The following is an 18,061-nucleotide window of genomic DNA, read 5'->3' on the forward strand; positions in this document are numbered from 1 at the left end:
AATAAATCGCCGTTCCTTCATTGTCGTTGGGTCAAAATCCTGGAACTCCCTCCCTAACAGCACTGTGGGAATACCTTCACCAGACTGCAGCAGTTCAAGAAGGCAGTTTACCACCGCCTTCTCAAGGGCAATTAGGGATGGGCAATAAACGCTGACCTTGCCAGTGATGCCCACATCCCATGAAAGAAGAAATAAAAAAATCAACACTAAATTGGGAAATTAATTTGATTTGAAGACTATGAAAGTGGATCAGAGTTCACGGATTTTGATTAGGTGGATGTTTTGCAGAAAGTAACATAGAAAGCATCAAAAAAAGGAAACTAAACTATGAAAAGGGAACAAAACAAATCTGGCCCCCAGGGTTTCACTGTTCTCAGTTGGTATGTGTTTCACTGCCACTGCTCCTCGCTCCTCTGCTGGTATACTGAATCTGCTGGTGTGCCACCATGGCCATGGCTAACTTCCACTGGACCCCTGGATACACCTCTGCTGGTTCATGGTCAACTCTCTACACCTCCCCGGCTATCTATTTTCCACTGGACAGCCTCCAGTAGTGCGCCCACTCATACTCTGCCCCTTGAACAGCTCTTGGCCTCACTTCCCCTTCAAAAGCTGAACATTGGTTCATTGATGTTCCAAGCTGACTCCAGTCTGTCTTCATCCCACCACAGGACCTCAAACATTAAACTCTCCCTCCATATAAACTCTCCTACCCATATTCAAGGACATCCCTTTGACCTTGCCATCTTATGTGGCCTCCCTATTCCCATTGTCTCAATCATAGACAGGGCCATCTCCCCATCACTACCTTGAAATCCTAATCACCAACACCCCCCTAACCTCTTCCAATTCCACTTCCTTTTTGTGTCTGCCCTTGGAAAAGCTCTTCCCCAAGTCACTTACAACTGCAATTTCAAATTCCCAACTTTCTAGCCTTTGGCTCTCCATTTGCCACAATATTTCTGCAGCTGTTGATCTGCTTAATCACTCCGTCACCTCTGCCTTTGATGCTCTTGCTCCCAGGAAAACCCTTACTCTCCCAGCCTGGTGTTCCCCCGGTACAGCCCCCATTTTTGCTCTCTTGATACAACAGTCACAGACTTGCACATATCTAACACACAACTGGTTTACTATCCATCGCTAGATTTTGCTGGACCACATCTAGGACTATCGAGCCTTTGTCAAAACCGTTCACTACTCCAGGATCATCCTGGAGAGCAGATAACCACCGGCTTCTTTTTTCCACTATCAAATATATCCCTAAGTCCCTAACCACTTTCGCACCAACATTGGTTCATTGATGCTCCAAGCTGATTCCACCCTGTCTTTATCCCACCACAGGACCTCAAACTTTAACTTCCTCCTCCATATAAACTCACCTACCCATATTCACAACCATCCCCTTGACCTTGCCATCTTATGTAGCCTCTCTACTCCCATTGTCTCAATCAATTGTCCATGAGTGAGGAACTCTTGGACTTCTTTGTTACTAAGATTGAGACCATCCATTCAGCTGCTTCTGAACATTCCCCCATTTCCCCTGGCTCACTAAGCCAAGCCTCCTCCAAGGCCAACCCCTGCCCCAGACCTGAACCCACATCTTTCTCTAGTTTCTCTTCTATCTGCCCACATGGCCTCTCTGAGCGCATCTTGTCCATGATACCCATTGCCTGCTCTCTTAACTCCATTGCCACTAAGTTGCTGACCACCCAAATTCCCTTCCTGGCCCTCATACTAGCTGACATTGTAGATGGATTCCTCTTCTCAGGTACTGCCTCCTCTGTTTCAAAACCACCATCATCACCCTCTCCTCAAAAAACCCATCTTCGACCCCTCTGACCTTCCTACCACCCCATCTCCAAAGTCTCTTTCCTCTATAGTGTCAGCTGTGACTCAGTGGGTAGCACACTTGCCTCTGAGTCAGAAGGTTGTGAGTTTAAGTTCCACTCCAGGGACTTGAGCACAAATATCTAGGCTGACACTCCAGTACAGTACCAAGGGAGTACTGCACTGTTGGAGGTGCCGTCTTTCAGATGAGACGGTAAACTGAGACCCCGTCTGCTCTCTCAGGTGGACGTAAAAGATCCCATGGCACTATTTCGAAGAAGAGCAGGGGAGTTATCCCCGGTGTCCTGGCTAATATTTATCTCTCAATCAACATCACTAAAAACAGGTTACCTGGTCATTATCACATTGCTGTTTGTGGGAGCTTGCTTTGCGCAAATTGGCTGCCGTGCTTCCCACATTACAACAGTGACTACACTTCAGAAAAAAAGTCCTTCATTGGCTGTAAAGTGCTTTTGGACGTCTGGTGGTCATGAAAGGCACTATATAAATGCAAGTCATTCTTTCTATAAAGTCCTTGAACGTGTTGTCACCTACCAAATCTATGCCCAGCTTTCCTGCAACTTTATGTTTGAATCTTTCCAAGCAGGTTTCCACCCTTGCTATGTCACTGAAAGAGCCCTAATCAAAGTCACAAATGACATCTTCCATGACTGTGACCATGGTGCACTATCCCTCCTTGTCCTGCTCAACCTGCCTGCAGTCTTTGACACAGTTGAGTACACCATACTCCTCCACTGACCTCTCTTCCTCTGTTTAGCTCAGTGGGACTGTCCTCGCTTGGTTCCACTCTTACCTATCCAATTGTAGCCAGTCATCTCCAGCAATGGCTTCTCATCCTGCCCTCACACTGTCACCTCAAGGATCTATCCTCAGTCCCCTCCTGTTCCTCATCTATATGCTACCCCTTGGCGACATCATCCAAAAACCAGGATGTCAGGTTCTACATTTACACTAACGGCACACAGCTCTACCTCTCCATCACCTCTCTCAACTCCTCCACTGGCTGTGTGTTGTCAGAATGCTTGTCTGACATCCAGTCCAGGATGGCCAATAGTCTCCTCCAGTTAAACATGTGGAAGTTAAAGCCATCACCTTTGGTCCTCACCACAAACACCGTAGTCTATCCACTGTCTCAGATTGACCCAGATTGTTTTCAACCTCGGCATCCTATTTGATTCTGAGCTGAGCTTCCAACCCCATATCCATCACAAAAACCACCTACTTCCACCTCCATAACATCGCTTGATTCCAATCCTACCAAAACCCTCATCCATGATTTTGTCACCTCCAAATTCAACTATTCTAATGCTCCCCTTGCAGCCGCCCAGCCTCCACCTTCCATAAACTTGAGCTCATCCAAAATCTGCAGCCTGTTTCCTATCCTGCACTATGTCCTGCTCACCTATCAACCCTGCACTCACTGGCCTGCATTGGCTCCCAGTCCCCCACACCTCAAAGTTAAAATTCACATCCTCATGTTTAAATCACTTCATGGCTTCAGCCCTCCCTACCTATGTAACCTACCCCAGCCCCACAGCCCTCCGAGTACTTTATGTTCCTCCAACTATGATCCCTTGTGCATCTCCCACTCCCTTTGCTCCAACATTGTCGGCCATGCCTTCAGCCATCTAGACTTGGAATTCCATCCTTAAACCTCTCCACCTCTTCAGCTCCTTTTCTTCCTTTAAAACCCACATCTTTGACCAAGCTTTTAATCACTCCTCCTAATATCTCCTTGTCTAGAGCAGCCTGGATGTCCTAGCGCTATGTCCATCCCGCAGCCAAAGCCATCCAGGCACCAAAAGTCACACTTGGCCCTGACTCCACTAGGTGTGTCGAGGAGGCTCAAGCGGGTGGAGCGATCTCGTCTGAAATTACCCGTTCGGACAGAAATTCTCATCGGTGCGAGGCGCCAAAACCCCCCTCAGGAACCTGCGCCTCACAACTGGAGCTGTCTCTCGGAAATTCATAGAAACATAGAAACATAGAAGATAGGAGCAGGAGTAGACCATTCGGCCCCTCCAGCCTGCTCCGCCATTCAATGCGATCATGGCTGGTCATCCAAGTTCAGTACCTGGTCACTGCTTTCTCCCCATACCCCTTGATCCCTTTAGCCTTGAGAAATATATCCAACTCCTTCTTGAATACATTTAATGAATTGGCCTCTACTGCCTTCTGTGGTAGAGAATTCCACAGGTTCACCACCCTCTGGGTGAAGAAATTCCTCCTCATTTCTGTCCTAAATGGCCTACCCCTTATCCTTAGACTGTGACCCCTGGTTCTGGACTCCCCGACCATCGGGAACATTCTTCCTGCATCTAGTCTGTCCAGTCCTGTCAGAATTTTATAAGTTTCAATGAGATCCCCTCTCATTCTTCTAAACTCCAGCGAGTACAAGCCCAATCGAGCCAATCTCTCCTCATATGTTATTCCTGCCATCCTAGGTATCAGCCTGGTGAATCTTCGCTGAACTCCTTCCATGGCAAGAACATCCTTCCTCAGATAAGGTGACCAAAACTGCACACAATACTCAAGATGTGGTCTCACCAAGGCCCTGTACAACTGCAGCAAGACATCCTTGTTCCTGTACTCAAACCCTCTCGCTACGAAGGCCAACATACCATTTGCCTTCTTAACCGCCTGCTGCACCTGCATGCTTACCTTCAGTGACTGGTGTACAAGGACACCCAGGTCTCGTTGCACTTCCCTTTCTCCCAATCTATTGCCATTCAGATAATAATCTGCCTTCCTGTTTTTGCTACCAAAGTGGATAACCTCACATTTATCCACGTTATATTGCATCTGCCATGCTTCTGCCCAATCACCCAACCTGTCCAAATCATCCTGGAGTTTCTCGGCATCCTCCTCACAGCACACATGCCCACCCAGCTTTGTGTCGTCTGCAAATTTGGAGATATTACATCTAGTTCCCTTGTCTAGATCATTAATATATATTGTGAATAGTTGGGGTCCAAGGACCAATCCCTGCGGTACCCCACTAGTCACTGCCTGCCACTCGGAAAAAGACCCGTTTATTCCAACTCTTTGCTTTCTGTCTGCCAACCAGTTCTCTATCCAAGTCAGTACCTTGCCCCCAATCCCATGTGCCTTAACTTTACACGCTAATCTCTTATGCGGGACCTTATCGAAAGCCTTCTGAAAGTCCAAATACACCACATCCACTGGTTCTCCCTTATCTATTTTACCAGTTACATCCTCAAAAAATTCCAGTAGATTAGTCAAGCACGATTTAGCCTTTGTAAATCCACGTTGACTTTGTCCGATCCTGTCACTGTTTTCCAAGTGCTCTGCTATTACATCTTTTATGATGGACTCTAGCATTTTCCCCACTACCGATGTCAGGCTTACCGGTTTGTAATTCCCCGTTTTCTCTCTATCACCTTTTTTGAATAGTGGGGTAACATTAGCTACCCTCCAATCCATGGGTACTGTTCCAGATTCCATCGAATGTTGGAAGATGATCAGCAATGCAGCTACTATTTCTAGCACCACTGCCTTAAGTACCCTAGGATGTAGATTATCAGGCCCTGGGGATTTATCGGCCTTCAATCCCATCAATTTCCTTAACACCATTTCCCTACAAATACTGATTTCTTTCAGTTCCTCCCTTTCATCAGACCCTATGTTCTCTGACATCTCTGGGAGGTTATTTGTGTCCTCCTTTGTAAAGACAGAACCAAAATATGTATTTAATTGGTCTGCCATTTCTTTGTTCCCCATTATAAATTCCCCTGATTCTGACTGCAAGGGACCTACGTTTGACTTCACCAATCATTTTCTCTTCACATACCTATAAAAGCTTTTACAGTCAGTTTTTATGTTCCCTGCAAGCTTACTCTCATATTCTATTTTCCCCTTCTTAATGAATCCCTTTGTCCTCCTTTGTTGAATCCTAAACTGCTCCCAATCCTCAGGTTTACTGCTTTTTCTGGCCAATTTATATGTCCTTTCCTTGGATCTTATGCTATCCCTAATTTCCCTTGTTAGCCACGGTTGAGTCACCTTTTTTGTTTTATTTTTAAGCCAAACTGGGATGAACAAATTCTGTAGTTCATCCATGCGGTCTTTGAATGTTTCCCATTGCCTATCCACCGTCAACCCTTTGAGTGACATTCCCTCCGTGCCATTTCACTCTGCATGGAGGGATATCCTGTAGGAGCTGCTCCTGCACACTCTCCACTTTCTCGTCTTCCGTCCGGACGCGTGCCATCTTGCCCTCCGGCGGAGGCCGCAATGAAGGGATTACTCCCCTGCACCATTGGGGACCTGGGGTGGAGAATGTTGCACAGAAGTTATTTTACAGATTTCCATGTCACCTGTAACTTTTGCGGCCTAAACAAGACCATTTTCCATATTTCTGTCCAATGTGAGAGGTTGCAATTCCCCTTCCACTATTTGAAGGGACTACTCCTCAATTTCTGGGTCCACTTCAGTCCCACACTCCTGATCTTTGGCTACCCGGTGTGGAGGGAGGCCGGCAAGTCAGATAACTTCTTTGTGAGTCTGTTCCTGGGCTTGGCCTAGATAGTCATCTACAGGCTGGATATGCCCTGTGGGGGTGGTCATTCTGGTTGCCTGCCTCTCTTCTGTGGTCTTGTCCGAGCACGGGTGACCCTGGCACGTGGTATCAGGCTTGAGGCCACAGGGACTGGAGTGTATAGCGGTCACTAGTAACAACATTATTATTCATGTTTATAAGTTTCTTTTTTTTTATAATTAAGTTGTGCTCCTCTAAAAAGGGGGCACTTTTTGTTTGGCCTGTGGTTGATGACTCCTTACTGGTTATTTTAGAAAAGGTACTGTGTGCTGCAAGTCGATATTATAGCTAGCCATTCCCCGAGTGCTACCACTAGAGGATTTGTTTACTGTGGGTGGGAATCCTCTTTTTGCTGGGCCCCGCCTATAGTACACAGAGGTGTGGATCCCTTGGGGAAAAGGAGCCTGATCCAAAGAAGTGAACAAATGTAAGAAGTCACACAACACCAGGTTATAGTCCTGATGTGCCTCAATTATTCCGAGACTCGAAGTTAGCAGAACAAAAGTAAGGCTTTTATTAACTCAGAACATAACACGTAAAATAGAGAGATGTCTTCCTTCAGGAGGCTGCTGCCTGACTGAACTTAGATTACCAAGGAGCCAGGTATGGGCGGAGCCCTGCACACAACCAGTTCCAGCACATTCCAATACATAATACATGAGGACTGGGGGAAGGGAAAAGACACAGAAAACAGGCAGTGATGAATGGAATATATTTCATCACATTCACCCCTTCTATAGATTTAGTCTGTTCGGGGGTTTGATAGTCCTCTGCGACCGACGTGGCTGTTGTGGTGCCGCGGGTGTCGGCTGGGTGTCCCCGGTAGCCTCCTGGGTCTCTGCCGGGGGTGCCGCCGGGGTTGTTGAAGGGGTAGTTGGTGGGGGTGCCGTTGGTCGATGTTCTTCCGGGGGTGATGAAAGAATATTGGGTGGGTAAGGGTTGCTGTGATCGTCGTCGCTGCTATTGCCGTGGTTGTTGTCGATGCCGGCTGGGGCGACGTCTTTTATGGACACGGTGTCCTCCCTTCCGTCGGCGTGCCGGACATATGCGTATTGGGGGTTGGCGTGGAGTAGGTGTACTGGCTCCACGAGAGGGTCCGTCTTGTGGCCCCTCACATGCCTTCGCACGAGTACCGGACCTGGGGTGGAGAGCCATGACGGCATGGATACGCCTGAGGTGGATTTCCGAGGAAAGACAAACATTCGTTCATGAGGCGTGGCATTAGTGGCCGTACACAATAGCGACCGTATCGAATGGAGCACATCCGAGAGGACTTCCTGCCAGCGGGAGATAGGGAGGCCCTTGGTCCTTAGAGCTAGAGTGACTGCTTTCCACACTGTCCCGTTCTCTCGCTCCACCTGGCCGTTACCCCGGGGGTTGTAGCTGGTGGTACGGCTCGTGGCGATCCCCTTGGACAGCATGTACTGGCGTAGCTCTTCACTCATGAAGGACGCCCCCCTATCCGTGTGGATATAGCTCGGCATACCGAACAGGCAGAACAGGCTGTTGAGGCATTTAATGACCGTGGCGCTGGTCATGTCTGGGCAGGGGAAGGCGAATGGGAAACGGGAGTATTCGTCCACAATGTTCAGGAAGTAAACATTGCGGTCAACGGACGGGAGGGGGCCCTTGAAATCTAAGCTGAGCCGCTCGAAGGGCCGTGTAGCTTTGATTAAGTGGGCTCTATCTGGGCGGTAGAACCGAGGCTTGCACTCAGCGCAAGTGCGGCAGTTCCTGGTCAGAAACCGAACTTCCTCAATCGAGTAGGGTAAGTTACGGGACTTTATGAAGTGGAACAGCCGCGTGACCCCTGGGTGGCAGAGGTCGTTGTGGAGGGTCTGTAGCCGATCCTCGGTGGCGCTGGCACACATCCCTCGTGAGAGGGCGTCAGGGGATTCGTTAAGGGCCCCTGGCCGGTAAATGATGTCGTACTCGAAGGTGGAGAGCTCGATCCGCCACCTAAGAATCTTATCATTTTTAATCTTCCCCCTCTGTTTATTGTTGAACATAAACGCTACCGACCGCTGGTCGGTAAGTAGGGTGAAGCGTTTGCCGGCTAGGTAGTGGCGCCAGTGGCGCACTGCCTCCACGATGGCTTGGGCCTCCTTTTCCACGGAGGAGTGTCTGATCTCGGGGCCTTGGAGGGTCCTCGAGAAGAAAGCTACGGGCCGCCCCGCCTGGTTGAGGGTGGCCGCCAAGGCGAAGTCGGACGCATCACTTTCCACTTGAAATGGAGTGTTCTCATCCACTGCCTGTAGCGTGGCCCGCTCAATATCCTGCTTAATGCTTTTGAAGGCGGCGTGGGCCTCAGCAGAGAGCGGAAAAGAGGATGCTTTCAAGAGGGGGCGGGCTTTGTCGGAGTAGTTGGGGACCCATTGGGAATAGTAAGAAAATAACCCCAGGCACCTTTTCAGGGCTTTGGGAGTGTTGGGCAGGGGCAGCTCCCGTAGGGGGCGCAATCGGTCGGGGTCTGGTCCGATTTCCCCATTCTCCACCACGCTGCCCAGTATGCAGAGGCGCGTGGTGTTGAAAACGCACTTGTCCTCGTTATAGGTGAGGTTGAGTTTTTGTGCGGTTTTCAGGAACCTCTCGAGGTTCGAGTCGTGATCCTGCTGGTTGTGACCGCAGATGGTGACGTTGTCGAGGTAGGGGAAGGTTGCCTGCAAGTGGTGGTCATCGACCATGCGATCCATCTCCCTCTGAAAGACCGAGACCCCGTTTGTCACCCCAAAGGGGACTCTGAGGAATTGGTAGAGGCGTCCGTTCGCCTCGAAGGCGGTGTACGGGCGGTCCTCTGGTCTGATAGGGAGCTGGTGGTATGCTGACTTGAGGTCGATGGTGGAGAACACCCGGTATTGGGCGATTTGGTTCACCATTTCTGATATGCGGGGTAGCGGGTAGGCGTCTAGTAGGGTGTACCTGTTGATCGTTTGACTATAGTCGATCACCATCCGTTTCTTCTCGCTACCCCTTACCACTACCACTTGGGCGCGCCACGGGCTGTTGCTGTGTTCAATAATGCGCTCTTTCAGGAGCCTGTCTACCTCGGTCGCGATAAACCGCCTGTCCTCCCAGCTGTACCTCCTGCTTTTGGTCGCTATTGGCCGGCAGTTAGGGGTAAGGTTCGCGAATAGCGAAGGCGGCTTTACCTTCAGGGTAGCCAGACCGCACACTGTGAGGGGCGGCTGGGACCCACCGTACTTGAGCGTGATGCTTTGGTGGTTGCACTGGAAATCCAAACCCAAGATCACGCTCGCACATAGATTCTTCATGATTAATACTTTAAAATTATCATACACAGTTCCGTTAACGCACAATTGTACCGTGCAGTAACCCAGAATGGTCGATGTCTGGGTTTTATCGGCCATAGAGATGGTACCCTGAGCAGGGACCACCTTTAGGGAGAGTTGTTGTGCCAGTTCAGGGTGGATAAAACTCTCCGTGCTTCCACTGTCAATTAAGCATTTAACCCGGCACCCGTTTACCTCGATGTCCACCATTGATTTGGATAGCGGATGCGGCCTGGTCTGGTCCACTGTGACCGATGCCACTGTAGGGCCCTGATTGAGACAAGATGGCGTCCACGCTGTCTGCTCATAAGATGGCGGACCCCACGAGGTCGGGCAAGATGGCGTCCAAGATGGCCGCTCCCACGGCGCACACGCGGCGGTGGCGGGTTTTCCGGCGGTTGGTTTTCCGGCGGGGTTCCCTCTGCACACCTTCCCGAAGTGCCCCTTCTTACCGCACTTAAAGCAGGTGGTGCCTTTCGCCGGGCACAGGTTTCTGGTGTGCTTTGGCTGCCCGCAGAAGTAGCAGTTGGGTCCTTGACGCGTCGCGGCTGTCGTAGGGCTTCTGGGGGGAGAGCGGGGCCCCGACGGTGTCGGGCTGCCGGGCGGGGAAGATGCCTTCCAAGATGGCGGCGCCCTCGGCGCACACGTGGCGGCGTGGGCGGCGCGGGCTGAAGAGTAGGCGCCCGAGTTTCTCTGGGCCATCTCCAGGGACCGCGCGGTGTCCGCAGCCTGTTTCAGGACCAACTCCGTTTTTTCCAGCAGTCTTTGCTGGATGTGAGTGGAGCTGAGGCCTGTGATAAAGGCATCGCGAACAAGCTCGTCGGTGTACACTGCGGCTTTTACATCTCGGCACTTACAGTCCTTGCCAAGCTTTTTCAGGATGCTTAGGAACTCCTCCACCGATTCCCCAGGTCGCTGTGCGCGAGTAGCGAGTAGATGCCTAGCATACCCCTCATTCGTAGGCTGCTGGTAATGCGCCTTTAAGGTGTTGCAGGCGGCCAGGTACGTATCGGCGTCTTGGATGAGGGGGTAAACCCGGTGGCTTACCCAATTCCGTAGCATTCCGAGTCTCATCTTCGCAGTGTCCGTAGCGTCTTTGACGGCTGCGGAATTGTCCAGGAAGAATTCCATACAGTCAAACCAGTGTCCGAAGCGTGCTGATGCGTCCGGAGCATGTTGATCCAAATCCAAACGTTCGGGTTTCAGGAGTTGATCCATAGTGTTGAAAATTGAGTTAATAAAATTGATGTGCCTCAATTATTCCGAGACTCGAAGTTAGAACAAAAGTAAGGCTTTTATTAACTCAGAACATAACACGTAAAATAGAGAGATGTCTTCCTTCAGGAGGCTGCTGCCTGACTGAACTTAGATTACCAAGGAGCCAGGTATGGGCGGAGCCCTGCACACAACCAGTTCCAGCACATTCCAATACATAATACATGAGGACTGGGGGAAGGGAAAAGACACAGAAAGCAGGCAGTTACAAGACACAGAAAACAGGCAGTGATGAATGGAATATATTTCATCACAAGTCCAACAGCTTTATTTGAAATCACAAGCTTTCGGAGCGCTGCTCCTTCCTCAGGTGATTTCAAATAAAGCTGTTGGACTATAACCTGGTGTTGTGTGACTTCTTACATTTGTCCACCCCAGTCCAACTCTGGCATCTCCACACCAAAGAAGTGAATACTGTTGTTTTCGGTGGCTGAGAAGCGAGTATACCCTGCAATGGAATGCTTTATAGCAAGTGGCTATTGAGGCAAAAAAAAATATTATTTAAAATTGAATTGGATAAATATTTGAAAAGGAAAAATATAAACAGAAACAGGTCAAGGCGTGGGCTGTAGCGCACGCGCATTGGCCCGCTGGGCTGCCAGCTCTTCAACCCGCGTCTGCCTATCTCAAAGATGGCGTCGGTCATTTGAATAATCACATGCCACAGTGCGCACGCGTGCCGCGCACGGAAGCGGATGTGAGGCGAGTTGTTTCCGGCACGTCGCCATGTCCAACCAGATGCGGGTGGTGCTGGTGTTCGGCGGATTTGTCGCGCTTCTGGGAGCCGCCTTTTACCCTATCTACTTTCGGCCGCTGATTTACACCGAGGAATACAGTGAGTGTCGGGAGTTGGGGTTGGAGATGCCGGGCCGGGGTGCAGGGTGCAGGGCCGCTGCCCCCACTCGCTCCCCGCCCCCCTGCTGTCAGGGGCGGGTCGCCCTCATGTTTCGGGGTGAAGGGTCACCCGGTGTCTGAGGCCACCGCATAATCTCACTGGTCGTCCCAGTCTTGGCAAACCGCAACCCCTCCACACACAGCTCAACAATGTATTTCTAAAATCAGCCCGCCCCTCTATACTGTCAAACTGCTTGTCCGCCCAGGCACTACTTCCTGCAACTTCATCTGGGGATCGCAAATCCCTTGTTTTCAGTCTCCCGCCTGTCCAAGCCGTGGGAAACCTCCGCACCCTGAGCTGAGCTTCAAACCCCGCATCCTACCTGAGCAGCAAGACCACCCATTTCCACCTGCATTAAATCACCCACTTCCACCCCCAACCCCAGCCTCTTCAGCACTGAAATCCTGATCCATGTTTTGTCACCCCTGGACTTGATTATTCCAAATACTGTGCCACATTTTTGGCTGTTCATCCACCACAAGCTCCCCACTTATCCCAAGTATTGCTGTTGAGGTAGGAGTGCTCCTCTGAGCCCTCCCCTGCTGACGGATTGCTGCCTGCATTGGCCCCTGCACACAGCACTCCTGCCCCAGGTTAAAATTGGGGCTGTAGTGTTTAAATGTGTAAGAAATCGCACATGAAAGTAGATCTGCAGATATGTTTCCCTCTGGTTACGAAGGTGAACAAAACAGTTGCTGTCTGTATAAAGCAGGGGAAGCCATTGTATACTTGTGCCAACTGTTTTGTTTACCTTACCAGCCACAGGATCTCATTGAAACTTATAAAATTCTGACAGGACTGGACAGACAAGATGCAGGAAGGATGTTCCCGATGGTCGGGGAGTCCAGAACCAGGTGTCACAGTCTAAGGATAAGGGGTAAGCCATTTAGGACAGAAATGAGGAGGAATTTCTTCACCCAGAGAGTGGTAAACCTGTGGAATTCTCTACCACAGAAGGCAGTAGAGGCCAATTCATTAAATATATTCAAGAAGGAGTTGGATATATTTCTTGAGGTTAAAGGGATCAAGGGATATAGAGAGAAGGCAGGAACAGGGTACTGAACTTGGATGATCAGCCATGATCGCATTGAATGGCGGAGCAGGCTCGAGGGGCCGAATGGCCAGCTCCTGCTCCTATCTTCAATGTTTCTAATTCAGTTCAAATGTTACTCATTAGTAGTCATGTAAAACTATTTGTTCCTGGATATTTACACTTCACAGTAAGCCCTACAGTTATGCAAGTAAAAACAGGAGTGGGCTATTACCGTCGTGGAGTGAATACAAAATTATTGCTTTACCCAACTGTTTTTAAACAGGACAGGAACAAAAGTTGAACCGAACTGGAATAAAGCAGGAGGAAATTCAACCTGGAGGTGAGTTTTTAGGAGGTTGGTGCTTAGTCATTGATTCAGGAATAAAACTTAATTTAGAATATTATTTTTTGCTTTTAAATTACTTTCTGTGGAAAAAAAGTTATTACATTTACTATGTTAAGTAAAATTGCAGAAATCTGCAAATAACTTTTTCTGAGTAAATTATTTTTGTTTTTATTTGCATACAATCATTCAAATTAATAGTGTTTCCATTATTATGAGTTTGACATTGCTTTTCTTAAATCTGTATCTGCTTCTGAAAAATCAGCAAATGCCAGATCAAAATACTGTTGCCTTTGTTACTTTGGTAATATGCTGCAAACCATATTCAGTTGGTTCATTATTCTTAAACATTTGTTGATGCTTTGTGCTGATACTAGTTGGGAAACACAAAATGCACCAATTTAGAGCATCAATATCTGTACTGTAAACTGAAATCCATTTGGTGTTCTGTTTCTGGGCCACAAAGATTTATATTTCCAAATAGTTTGTGGACCACAAAGTGACATAGGAAACTACAGGACACAAAAGGACTCTTCAGTCTATGTGGTAATGTCAACACCCATTGCATTGATACTCCTACCACAGCATCGGCTGCAGGCGTAGCTAGTGTCGCAGGCACTATAATCGGTTTTACCCAAAGGAGGAACCTTCACGTGAAAGTTTTCAATGAAACGTACACTTTGGTGAATTTATTATGTAATGGATTTAGTTAAAGTGCTCTGTTATATAAAACATTGCCATCTTTGTAATTGCATGTATTGTATGGGAAGCCAATGCAGTAACCTCCTTTAGAATTTTATTTACTTTAATTCAAAATAAAGCATTTACTATATTATTCAGTCTTGATGTTGGGCTGGAATATACTCCCCAGACCATATATTCTTTATTAACATGTGTTTTCCTTAGCCTATCACATATCAAATAACAAACTCCCTCAACATATCAGAATGCATAGATTTGAGATTGAGATGTGATTGATACTCTGAAAGTTTAACAAGATTAGCATTGCTTTTTGTGGTGCCCGTAGCAGAATCACTGTTTAGAAGATAGGAGCAGGAGTAGGCCATTAGGCCCGTCGAGCCTGCTCCGCCATTTAATGAGATCATGGCTGATCATCCAAATTCAGTACACTGTCCCTGCTTTCTCCCCATATCACAGAAACCCCACAGTGCAGATAGAGGCCATTTCGGCCCATCGAGCCTGCACCGACACATATCCCACCCGATCCCCGTAACCCCTACACCAACACATATCCCACCCTATCCCCTTGATCCCTTTAGCCTCAAGAAATATATCTAACTCCTTGTTGAATATATTTAATGAATTGGCCTTAACTGCCCTGTGTGGCAGAGAATTTCACTGGTTCACCACTCTGGGTGAAGAAATTCCTCCTCATCTCTGTCCTAAATGGCTTACCCCTTATCCTTAGACTGTGACCCCTGGTTCTGGACTCCCCCGCCATCGGGAACATCCTTCCTGCTTCTAGTCTGTCTAGTCCTGTTAGAATTTTATACGTTTCAATGAGATCCCCTCTCATTCTTCTAAACTCTAGCAAATATAAGCCTAATCGACCCAATCTCTCCTCATATGTCATTCCTGCCATCCCAGGTATCAGTCTGGTGAATCTTCGCTGCACTCTCTCCATGGCAAGACCATCCTTCCTCAGATAAGGCGACCAAAACTGCACACAATACTCAAGGTGTGGTCTCACCAAGGCCCTGTACAACTGCAGCAAGACTTCCTTGCTCCTGTACTCTCATCCTCTCGCTATGAAGGCCAACATACCCAACATACCATTTGCCGCCTGCTGCACCTGCATGCTTACCTTCAGTGACTGGTGCACAAGGACACCCAGGTCTCGTTGCACTTCCCCTTTTCCCAATCTATTGCCGTTCAGATAATAATCTGTCTTCCTGTTTTTGCCACCAAAGTGGATAACCTCGCATTTATCCACATTGGGCAGATGCATGGCAAATGCAGTATAATCACCCAACCTGTCCAAATCGTACTGGAGTTTCTCTGCATCCTCCTCACAGCACACATGCCCACCCAGCTTTGTGTCATCTGCAAACTTGGAGATATTACATCTAGTTCCCTCGTCTAGATCATTTATATTATATATATATATATATTGGCCCAGAAATTCGGGTCGGGGGCTTCCTGCGGGTGTAAGCCCCCAACCTGCACTTACCTAGCGCGCCGGCCGTTGAGCTGTAGGGCCCCGTGGAATTCCGATCCGGGGCCTGGTCCAGCTGTCGGCGCGCAGTGCTTGCGTATCCCAGGGGCGCAGTTAGTTTAATGCGTCCCCTGGGATCACGTGGGCCATGGGGAGCCAATCGGAGCAGGGAATGCTCCATTCATAAGTCTTGACAGGAAGTGCTGTCAAGACTTATAAATACTACGGCCCCAAAATAGCACTAAACCTTCAAATTTAAAAAAAAAATCACATCTTTTAAATAAACTATACATTACATGAAATAACTATTTTAAACAATTTACATTTTTGAAAAAAATAATTTTATACTCTAATGGGGCTAAAAATAAACTTACAGTATTTTTAAATACTTTAAAGCAAGGTATGTGGAAAAAATGTTTTAATTTTAATTAATTCACCACTTACCTTGTAAAAAGCAGGCCTTACGCCTGCTTTTTAAATTTCTAATTTCTGCAGACTTACCCTCACGGAAAAACCTGTATATTAAAAAAAAACCTAAGTTTGATGCGCACGCGCAGCCTCCCAAGCGCCCGCGTTCGACCTCTGAACCCCTGCTTTCAGAGGAACGGAAGTGCCGGTTTCCCGCGCATGTGCAGTGCATGCAGGAAACCGGCACTTCCTACGGGTGAGTACCCAGCGCGTACTCACCCGTGGAGACCCAAATTTCTGGGCCATTGTGAATAGCTGGGGTCCTAGCACCGATCCCTGCGGTACCCCACTAGTCACTGCCTGCCACTTGGAAAAAGACCTGTTTATTCCAACTCTTTGCTCCCTGTCTGCCAACCAGTTCTCTATCCAAGACAGTACCTTACCCCCAATCCCATGTGCTTTAAATTTACACGCTAATCTCTTTAGTTCTTGGTGTGACCATATAACTCCGTTCTGTTATTGAAGTTGAATGTCACTTGACAGCAAATGTTTAATTCTATAATTCTTTTCACTATATCTAGTTCATATTTTAAATGTGGCTATCTTGCTGAATGTGAAAGCATTGAAAGTATAACCTCATTTGTCACTGTCTCCACTTTGACAACTTTTTATCTATTTCGTTTAAAGGAATGAAAGTCTGGTCTGACCCCTTCAGTAAGAAGTAATCTCACCATTGATAAGTTGTAATGAAGAAACCCTTCAGAGACTGACTGTTTTGTGCCAGTCATGTTCCAATGATGTGGAGAAAGAATTCCCAAAGACTGCAATTCAGTTACTTCATTTATTAGGTAAAGGCAAGATTTACACTGAAATGTATTTTTGCATTTACATTCCCCACATTGTCAGTGTTAAATTGTCATAACATTCTCCCACATGATGTCGGCACAGCTAAGTGTGACTGTTTTGTGGAACTGAGAGAATGTAAAGGTGTTGTTCGATTTTTCTATCATTGGCCAGGTTGCACTTACATTTGTGATTCCACCCAAGTTCACAAATTTGTTATCAAAACATTAATGTTCATGCAGTAATTACAGTATACTACAAATGTAAGATCACTGTAATCTTTAAAAAAAAAAGCACAAAGAGCTCAGCTGTTATCCTGATGAACAAATAGAAATTTAATGTTATGAAACCTTAAGGATTAATAACAGGTTCAAGCTGTGGCTCCAGATATTCCAGTGATAGTTACTAAAAGAAATGCAAATTGTTTGTCAATTACATAAACTTCTCATCCCAATATCTTGGAGAAGTAACAATCTTCAAGGCTTCAAAAGTTTTTAGAACAAATCTGCATAATTAACAGGTATTTATGAAAATAATAGTAGCCTGAAATAAATTGTGAATATTCCAATTAGACAAGAGAACACATTGCATAGTAAAGTTTGTACAATGCAACAAAACACAGTTCTGATAAATTACAAAGCTTCCATATCTACAGACTTCCCCTGCGTTTCTCTGGGGAAAACTGTCAAGTTGAATACAGGAAGAAAAACTGCTGAATTAGCAAGGATGTGTACTGTCCTTTTCTAATTGATCGCCTACTTTTTTTTCTACTAGTAATACACTACTTGATTGTGTGTGCTGTGAAGCTTTTTATTGAATAAAAATATATTGTTGCACTCACTTGACTGCATTTCTTTGCTACATAGTGAAACACAACACTGTTTAATTACATTTCCATTCACAAGTGTGCACAGTTGGATTTGTAGGAACAATATAGGGAAAAACTGAATTGTGTACAAGACAAAACTAGTCCTGCCGTTAGAGCATTTGATTGTAAGTTCCAAGAACTGCCAGCTGTCAGTCATTTAGTGCAGTAAAAAGTGAATGTTATTTAAAAATGAACTGGATTTACTTAACCAAAAGGAAAGTTCAACATAAAGGGTTTGTACTTCAGGTCCAAATCCAAGGGACTAGGTAAGGACTTGTTGGACACATCTCCATCTATCTATATATTTGTGTTTTGTATCTAGCATGCATCTGTAGTGCAACAACTCACAAATCCATTACACAGTGTCATGTGTTTGTAAGAGAAAATATTGTGGCTGAAATAATCACCATCATGTTGCATGATTTAAATATCCCATTGACCAAATGCAATGCAAGCAAAACGAATCACTAGCCATTTGGGAACTGAGTGGCGCACTGGCTTTTCAAATCCAGCCCAGACTGATG

General features: G+C 47.1%; 1 protein-coding gene across 1 annotated transcript; it reads left to right on the forward strand.

Moving 5' to 3' along the window:
- Nucleotides 1–11,641: 11,641 nt before the first annotated feature.
- On the forward strand, nucleotides 11,642–17,509 carry smim20 (small integral membrane protein 20). Its single transcript, XM_085968093.1, has 3 exons — nucleotides 11,642–11,806; nucleotides 13,183–13,239; nucleotides 16,514–17,509. Exons 1-3 carry the CDS (start codon nucleotides 11,698–11,700, stop codon nucleotides 16,549–16,551), a joined length of 204 nt encoding a protein of 67 aa, XP_085824219.1. The 5' UTR covers nucleotides 11,642–11,697; the 3' UTR covers nucleotides 16,552–17,509.
- Nucleotides 17,510–18,061: the final 552 nt, after the last annotated feature.

This window comes from Somniosus microcephalus, chromosome 2 (genome assembly GCF_052327205.1).
Source record: "Somniosus microcephalus isolate GS21.2 chromosome 2, FLI_Smic_1.0, whole genome shotgun sequence".
In the NCBI taxonomy this organism is placed as follows: Eukaryota; Metazoa; Chordata; class Chondrichthyes; order Squaliformes; family Somniosidae; genus Somniosus; species Somniosus microcephalus.

Coding starts and splice junctions, on each gene's coding strand:
- smim20 (XM_085968093.1), top strand. CDS start 11,698: ATGTCCAACCAGATGCGGGTGGTGCTGGTGTTCGGCGGATTTGTCGCG. Junction 11,807..13,182: donor GATTTACACCGAGGAATACA/GTGAGTGTCGGG, acceptor GTTTTTAAACAG/GACAGGAACAAAAGTTGAAC. Junction 13,240..16,513: donor GGAGGAAATTCAACCTGGAG/GTGAGTTTTTAG, acceptor TTTCGTTTAAAG/GAATGAAAGTCTGGTCTGAC.